The 9,007-nt window shown below is 48.2% G+C and overlaps 1 protein-coding gene across 1 annotated transcript in view; it reads right to left on the reverse strand.

Moving 5' to 3' along the window:
- SH3BGRL2 (SH3 domain binding glutamate rich protein like 2) overlaps nt 1–7,017 on the reverse strand; it is a 43,586-nt gene extending 36,569 nt beyond the window's left edge. The window contains exons 1-3 of the mRNA XM_057494249.1: nt 6,888–7,017; nt 5,727–6,712; nt 5,644–5,691 (exon numbers count right to left, since the gene is read on the reverse strand). Of these exons, the coding sequence (XP_057350232.1) occupies nt 5,644–5,691; nt 5,727–6,712; nt 6,888–7,017 (1,164 nt within the window). The remainder of the gene's footprint in view (nt 1–5,643; nt 5,692–5,726; nt 6,713–6,887) is intronic.
- Nucleotides 7,018–9,007: the final 1,990 nt, after the last annotated feature.

Raw genomic sequence — 9,007 nt, forward strand, 5'->3', positions numbered from 1 at the left:
CAGTCATCTTCTGGGGCCATACAGGGAATCTTTATTCTATTTTTTAAATCTACATTTCAAAATAAAATATTTTAAACTTTCATAGATAATGATCAGTAGATCATGCTAATTTTTTAAGTCATCCAATTCTAACTTTATCAAAAAAAATTCATTTTGGAACTTTTTTATAAATTAAACATGAAGGAATCTAAATAAGTATTTTTAGAATTAGTATTTCACACTATTTCCTGCTGAACTGTTTTTCCTTCCACAAGTTATTTTCCTTTTCTGTTTTTGATTAAAAAAATGAAAAAACATAAAAAACAAGACTCTTACTTTTCTGCAATGTGGACACCACCTTATTCTTCGTATTATACATATCTGTCAAAAATTTCATTTCATTTCCTCAAATAGATGGAAATGTTTATTAAAAATGTCCTAATGCAAATATTTAAAAGTTCCTAATTTCATAAAGGTGTCCATGACCTTGATACTTATATTTAAAATTTTTAAATATTCTTGTAGAATGGAAAAAATATCAAATTTGGGAAACAGTAAAATGAAGTAGAACTAGACCAAAATGAGGTCTCCAAATGGGATATTAATAAATCTCCCTTTGTAGCAACAGACTTTACACACTGACTGTAATTCCACATCTAGCTACTGACCTTAAGATTCAAGACTTATGCCCCTAGTCTTTCCAACTAAAGTGGGACATTTCTATCAAATTTCAACCCTCATCCTGCATGTTGTTAAGGGTTGAATCGTGCCCCTAAAGCTGATGCTGAAGTAGCTCCAGTCCTTATGAACACCACCACATTGGAAGCAGGACCTTTGTGATGACCAGGTCAGGATGAGGTCCCCAGTTGGGCTCCAATTCACATCAGGGCAATGCATGTACAGGAGTGTCCAGCAAACCGTCAGAAGCGAGGAGAGGCAGGGAACGTGTCCCTTGGAGCCTCAGACAGAAGCAGCCCTGATCTTGACACCCAGCCTCCAGGACAGGGAGACAAATTTCTACATTTGGGCCTCCCAGTTTGGGCTCAATTGCCACCAGCCCTAGGAAACCAGCACCCAGGCCTTCCCCGCTAGCCACATCCTTGGGCTTGAGGCCCCACTTACCCCTCTTCCTCCTGGCCACTTCCCACGTCCCCATCTCTTCCCGAACCCGCCTTCGCCCCTCCTGTGCCAATGCCCCTCTGCACTCTTCCTTGTCAAGGGGCTGCTGGCATTTTGGACAGGACAGTTTTATGCTGTCCTGGCTGGCGCACAGAGGGGTGTCACTCAGCCCTGGAACTCACACTCCCCCAGGGTGTCCTGGTGCCTGAAAGGAAGCTTCTGCTCCACACCAGAGCTTGACTCAGGGTCCCACCATTTACTGCTCATGACTTCAGTCAGCTCAGTTAACATCAGCCCCTTCATCTGTAAAATGGGAATAAATAAGGACCTTGCCACTGAGGATTCAATGGGTCAGCCTAAGCTTTACTCTCCCTAGCTCCTTCTGGCATGGGGATTACACAGGAATTAATGGCCCATCCGTTTGTGTGGCTGTACCCTGACTCAACTTCCTTGGACCTCCTTTCAGAGGCTCTCACACAGTGAAGCTCCCCTGCATCTGTGAAGATAAGCTGCTTAACTGGCCACTGCATGTTTAAAATATTTGTTAAGTCATGCAGGCAGTGAGGTATGCTTTCCACAGGTGCAAAGGGCAAGACAATTCAAAGTACAGCTCCTATATGTTTCCCCCTTGCAAGCATGGTTGTAGCCCTGACTTAGCTTCCAATTTCTCTTAACGTTTGCTCCACATGACAGTCCCCCTGCCAACACCCAGGGACATACTGCTGTCTAGCTCATCTCATTGTATCCCACAGAACACCCCCCAAGCCAACATCAGTCCTCCATTCTTCTTGATTAAATGGTTTGCATCCCAAGCCTTTGAGCTACAGAGTCAGCACTGATGAGTGCCGGGGAGCTCGAGTCTAAGTCTGTTCTAGAGTACCTGAGAACACCCGACACAGGACCTGGGATTGAGTAGGTTTTCGATGACCCTTTGATGAATGTAAGAGGCAATCAATGCATAAATGAACACATTCAGGAATCAGATGGCTTCCATTTACGCCTCAGTTCTGCAATGACTGACGTAAATATCAGGGCAAGCCATTTAGTCTCTATGCCCAAATGTCCTTCTCTGTGAAATTAGGAGATTGGACTTGACTACAAATCTCTAGGTTTTTTTCCAGCTCTAATAACTAAGCTCAGACTTAGCTAAAGAATTAAAGACATTATTTTCTTTTTGAGAAATTTTAGGGCAGGCAGAAGGCTAAAGGGTTTTCTAAAATCACAAACCAGGGGGCCCTTCCTGTCAGAGAGTACCTTATTCCCTGGGACAAAGGCTCTAGATAGCAGGCAAGCTGCAGATTCTGATGACATCGCTGAGATGCTGAGCACTATGGAATTTGTTTGTTATCACGGGCTTCTTTCAGGAATTTAGTCTACTCTGTACCCAAAAGAGCCACAGGGACCTCTGCTGCCTGCCCTCTCGCACCCATAGCTCCTGACTTTCCTGCCTGAACAAGGCAGGCTCACACACTCTTTCCCAGGCTCCAAATCTAACTCAACCCCTCTCCGGGCCATCTGCCTAAGGCTCCCACATGCATATTTTATGATTACTGGCACATTTCCTCTTATCTGACATCCTGCAGTGCATCCCTCTGCTGTCTATATTATCTCTATCTCTGATAATAATGTTCCTGAAAGAGGCATGTGTCCTTGGGCTGTACTTTATTACTGGTTGTTTTATACCTTTCCTATCTTATCTCCCCACCTGGTCCCCACGTGACTTCCTTGAGGACACCCTCTGTGCTCCTGTTCCCTACAAGAGGGGGTACAGAGCTGGGCAAGCAGCAGACTCTTTGAAAGTAACTGTTGAGTGAATAAGATAACTAGTGAATGAAAAAACTGATAGATTTAAATGTTTCTAAATTAAAAATCCATATTAATGTATTTCCTGAATTAAGTTACAAAGACCTCCCCTTCTGGGTATTAAACCAGAATAAATTAAATTTTAGAATGGCACACCTATGAATACACTGTTTTCTTAGGACTGAAATAACATGTCTTTCACTACAATGGGAACGACAGCAACAATGCAACTGCATTTGAAATGTAATTTTCAGATATCCACAGCAAATAATGGGGCATCTCTTTTATTTCTTAGTAAAAGCATATTTTACCTGGAGCTAGGGAAGGTAACAGGGCAATCATCCCTTAGTGTTAATTTTATCAACTACCACTGCTATGTGTGAAGCTGGAGAGTTCAGGGAAGTCAGAACAGTCCTCATATAGTATTTTCTCTAAATAGGTTGTTTAAATCTATTGCCGATCAGGGATGAGCATGTGTTTAGAAATTCCTGGGACTTAGCTAAGTCTAATTAATTCTAGTTTCATGCCTTCCTGTGATTTAACAAACTTCAGCTAAAACCAAACTAATCAGGAAACTGAATTATCTGTTCTCCCAGGCACTTCCTGGTCACAGTCAGTCACCAAATAAAACACCAAAGGTCAACACAACACTGCTGGAGTAGAAACATTATGGCTATGCCATCAAAGCTTAATACAGCTTAATGTTATAAGCCCTATTAGCTGCCCCAGCCCAACAGAGGACAGCTTCACCGTCTCTTAGAAATCCCTACTGTTGCAAATACACATAAACTTTCATCACTAAAAGCATTGACACTACATTATTATAGAGGAACTGCACTGACACTAATATTAAAATTGGAGAGAGTGACTGAGGACTGTCGGATCTGAAAAAGTCCATTAAAATAGATATTCAGTGTTTATGTGCTGTTTGTATGTGGTAACAGGGTATGTCTTCCAGCTCAAATCAGACCATGTCAGAACACATACCACCAGAAGGGCAGGGACCTGAGGCACCACAGTAAGACACAGGAAGAGTAAATTCCCTATGAGACTGGTATGTGTACTACTGAAGTAAAAGAAGCTGTTATGAGGATTTATCCACAGTTGCCCAATTGATGAAGTCAAAGCATTTTAAAGCTAGCAAGCAATACTGAGTTATTCATCATAGTACTTCATTCTGCACAAGAAAAAGGCAGAGATGGAGTGCCATATCCAAGCTTACTCCACTAGGCAGAGCCTGCATCAAAACTTAGAGGTCTCTTTGATCGAGCTTCATGTGTGAAATTTAAAAATTAAAAAGGCACGTAGCAGACAGGCAATAAATATTTGTTAGTGGAACTGAGGAAACAGAGATGCAGGTTCCAGAACTATCTGGATATACTACCTAAGGACAGGATAAGCCAAAGAATTACCTCAAGTTTTGACTGACTTGACCAACATAGCCTAGGCTTCTTCATACTATAAACTTCCCCTCTGCAATAAATAAAATGCTACTGGAATAATTAATGAAGCCGGTCAGTTGGTGGGGAAAGCAAAACCTTGCTTCACTTCTTCTGAAGAAGTGATCATTTGAAAAAATCTATGCACAAAACAGTATGGGTTTCCAAACACATGAAGTGTAGCTTCAGTGGAGAAATGTATAAAAGGCAGGAATGACTAAGCAACCACAAATAACTAGAAACCACAACTAACAGGACTCGGGACCAGGGCATGCCTGTATATAAAAGTAAGTTGGAGTTTCCCATCTATTGCTCCTAATGCAAAATGGATTCTTTTTTGTACTACAGTGTTGATTTCTTTTTAAATAAAAAACCTTAGTGACGTAAAAGTACTTGCAAACAATATTTTATTCCATCCTCCATCCCACCTGCTTCAGAAATATATTTTGGGACAATTTGTTTGTGGCTGTGCAGGCAATTGGCCAAATTTTAAGCAATCAATATTGCACTTTTTGATGTATTTAATTAAGAGCTCACCAAAGAGTTCTTAAGTCTATAGTTTAATTCTCAGCAAAGGAAACCAAGTCCTAATAATCTTTTAAAACAGTGTTATATGTCTTAGTGGGTTACCAAGTACATTACTGAATTTTTCTTTCAGGTCTGACGTCTAGCTATTTAACCTTTCTTCCTAAAAACATAAACAAAAACTTCCAAAAAAATTTCAAGACAATTAAAATAATTAAAGAAACCACAATTTACACATTCCCAAGATGAAACTGACCACAGAATTACAGGGCAAGGAACAACACATTCACATGAAAATGTTTACAGCACTCGAGGCAAAAGCAAACAAGAAAAGACAAAACCAAACATCCTGGCAGCACAGGACAAAACCTGGCTTACCGACCTCTACGCTGGTATAAAACTAAAGAAATGGACTCGGTGGCGGGAGGGAGGGTGGAGAGCAATTCGCAACTGAACCTGTTCACCCGGACCGGGCCGGCCAGCACAGCAGCCTACCAGCCCGTAGAAAGGGCCAGGCGAAGGTCCGGAACAGGCAGCCACTACACCAGGGGTCGGGACCCCGAAGTCTGAACGCCCCTTCCCCAAATTCCGAGCCCACCCGAACTCCGGCCCCCTCAGGCCGGGGCAGGCGGGCGCTAATGAGCCGGGGACCCCTGCCCACCTCTGCTCCCCGCCCACCCCGCTGCTGTTGCCCAGTGACGGTCACCTGCCGGCGCCCCCCCCTTCCGCTCTCGTCCTGGTGGGACGGTCACCTGCCGTCCCCGCGCCCTGCGCTCACCGCCACGGAGCCCGAGGAGGAGGCGACGAACACGCGGATGGCCATCCTGCCGCCGCGCTGGACGGGCCGGTGCTCGCGCTGCCGCCGGACCAGTGCTCAGGTCTCTGAGGGTCGTGCGGACGAGGCTTCCTGCCGCCGGGTCCGCGGACACAGCCCAGCGCCCCGGCCGAGCGGGCAGAGGATGGATGGGCAGGGGGAGGAAGACCGGAGGACCGCGAGGGGAGGGCGCTGCCCGCACGCCGGCCGTGCGGACCCGGTGCGCGGGGCGGGAACCCGAGGCCGGGGGCTGCGGCGAGGGGCGAGGCTCCGGGAGAGGCGGGGAGAACACTGGGCTGGGGGCTCCGGGCCCGGTTCGGAGCCCGCGGGTCCGTGCCGCAGCGCGCCGGCTCGCTGGTTCCGAGCAGCCGCACCCGGAAGGGCCGCCAGGCGCGCTCGAGCCGCGGGGACGTCGCGCCCAGACCTCCCGCGCGAGGGGCGGGGCCGGCGGAGGCGGTTGGGGAGGGGGCTGTGGGGGAGGGGCCGGCAGCCGGCGGGGGAGGGGTAAGCCGGGCGGTGTCCGGCGGGCAGCCGGGGTGACGGCAGGAGGCGCAGCTGGGAGCGCAGGGGGCGGAGGGCGGCGACAGGGGACCGCGGGGGCCGGGGGTCGGGGAGCGGGGCCCGGGCCCTCCGCCTTGCTGGCTCGGGGACTGTTGAAAGGGGCTTTTAGGTGAATGAGAGGCTTGCTTTTTCTGGGGACGCTGGCAATCGGAGACCAGAGGAGGGCACGACCGCTGTTTTTCCTTCCCGGTGGAACTGTAATTGTGCAGGAAAACAGGCGCCAGGCGCGCCGCCCACCCTGGGACCCTCCCTACGCCAGGGCTCCGCCGGGGCCCTCTGAGCCTCGGCCGCCTGCCGCGCCGCCCGGGGAGGCCGCAGGGTGCGAGGCCCGCGTGCTGACGCGTCCGGAGCCGTTGGCCGCGAGCTCGGGGTCCTGGGTCCGGGGCGCCAAGCCCTCTCAGTCCGGGGGTCCAGCCTGCAGCAGGGCTGCCGCCGGAGTCGAACAGGTTCTGGGGCCACGGTAGCTGCTGTTCTAGAAAGGGTGACACGGTGAGGCCCCTGCCTCAGGGAAATCTCTCGCGCAAACACCAGTGGTTCTGCAGCGCTTGTATTTCAGGGCGGTTGGAGTATTTCCATTTATAGCGCATCCGCCCTGGTCAGCGGCCTCTGTCGTAGTCCCTTCAGTTAAGTGCAGCGAGAAAAGGTACCGTTGGGGACTTGGCTGCTTTCTGCAAGGCAGTGGTAGGACAGGCTCTGCTCACGTCCATAGCCTGGGCTGTCACGGCTGGAGGGGAGTATTCGTGTAAAGCCCCAAACAGTTTTCTTAAAGGTCAGCATCGATTCCAGTTGTAATTGCTCAGCTTGGCAGGTGGACCAACAATCGAGTACCCGAAAGGCACCGAGCGCCTGCAGTGCGGCCCCTCAGGCTGCAGAGCGGCGGCGGTGGTGCTGGAGGGAACTCGGCAGGCGCGGGGCTGCGGGTGGCGGGGGCCTCCGTGGGGCGGCGCCCCAACCCAGTCCCATCAGGACTCCAAGCCCTGCCCCAGCCTGGGCTATGGCCCGGTGCCCAGAGCCCGCAGAAGCTGACAGGAAGAGCAGGCAAGTGCAGGGTGACAGAGGTCCAGGGTCCCTAAAATGGGGACTGTGTGCCAAGTCCGGCTGATTGTCCTGTAAATAAAGCTTTATTGGAACAGGTTCCTCTCCCTGTTATCTGGCAGTGACAGAAAACATGCTTGCACCAAGCCCATTTGGCCCTTCCCAGAAAAAGCTTTCCCCCTCTTACGGTTCCACCTGTTCCCCGGGCTGTGGGGTGCTCCTGTATCCATATCCTAAATTCCTCGTCTTACTTAAGACCCAAGTAGGTTTCTGCTTCGTAAAACCGAAAATGCCCTGAGGAGTTTTTACTTACTTTGTAAGCTTTCTGAGGAGGAAAAGCCTGAGTTCGAAACTGTACGTGAAGGCGCTCTGCTCTTTCCACCTGCGTGAAAATGGTTATCTCTTGGAGCTTGTATGCAGCACAGAGTATGAGCAGCCCAGGACCCAACAGTGGCCGGGTGGAACTGAGACCCAGACTGAACTGGTGGAAGAGGAATGAGGGCAGAACGCAGGCTGGGATGGCAGGTAAGGCCCAGATGGACACCGGCAGGAGTGCGCTGGCCACGCATCTGAAACTCAGAGACAGCTCAGAACCCATAGGTCATTAGGCCCCAAGGAAGTTGCCCTGGCATTGTCGGAGACTTGATCCCCTCCCAGGTCGTGATAAGCCATCTGGCTACACTGGGCCATAATTGGTACATAAGTTTAAGGTCTACAACAGCAATGATCACACATATGGTTGCATTAATAATGTTAGTTAGCAGGATAGTGTTTGAAAGTAGAGGTTCTTTTATCAGTCTGCTGAAGTTTGTGAACCCACTCAAAAAATAAAAGGATTACAAAGGAAGCTATTTACATTACAAAACACATTTTATTGAACACATGTTTTATATGGCAATGTATATATTAATGCCTTGAATATCAAGATTCAGTAGTGGGTCAAATAGTCACCATGATTTTGAAATATGGGAAAATAGAAAATTTTGAGATATTTGCAACAATTGGAAAATATTAAAATACAAAGCCACAAATGTTTGCTGCTATAATAGTCGTCTGTTGCCTACATTCATAATTGAATAAATTAGTCAATTTCAGTTAGAGTTTAGTCAAAATAAAAAGATGTGTTTTTTTCTCTTTGAGTTCATGAAATCCATGAATCTTACCCACAGTCAACTTTAGGGTGAGAGACATGTGTGCCCAAGAACCCAGGTTGAAATCATGGTATCCCTGACTTAACCAAGTCTGTAAAAGCACGTAACTTTGCCAGAGAAGAAAGTACAGAGACAGACATGAACAGCCCCTCAGAGAAGTCCTACATTTAGGAACTTGAAGGAGAACAGGGGTTTAAAAGAGCGGAGGAGCGATGAGGGGTGTAAAACCAAAGTACGGTATTGCGGAGCTAGAGAAAAGCGCTAAGTGGAGGAGGCAGAGAAGAGCAGGAGTGTTACTCAGCCTGAAGTCAAGAAAGCTGATCATAAAAACGGAGGCTTTACATTTGTTAGGTAGCCTGAGTTCACATTCCAGCTTTGCCACTTACCTACCTTAGGCAATTTTGGTCCACTGCCTAAGCCTCAGTATTCATGTCTATAAAATGAGTGTAAGTAATGGCTATCAGTCAGGAATGTCATGAGGATTAACCATGCTCAGAATATTCTCTAAATTATGCCTTACAGTGTCTGAAGGCTACTCAAGTCCACCGCCCCTGAGAACTTCCTGCAGTGTGACCTGCTAC

The sequence above is a fragment of the Manis pentadactyla genome, chromosome 16 (assembly GCF_030020395.1).
Source record: "Manis pentadactyla isolate mManPen7 chromosome 16, mManPen7.hap1, whole genome shotgun sequence".
NCBI lineage: Eukaryota > Metazoa > Chordata > Mammalia > Pholidota > Manidae > Manis > Manis pentadactyla.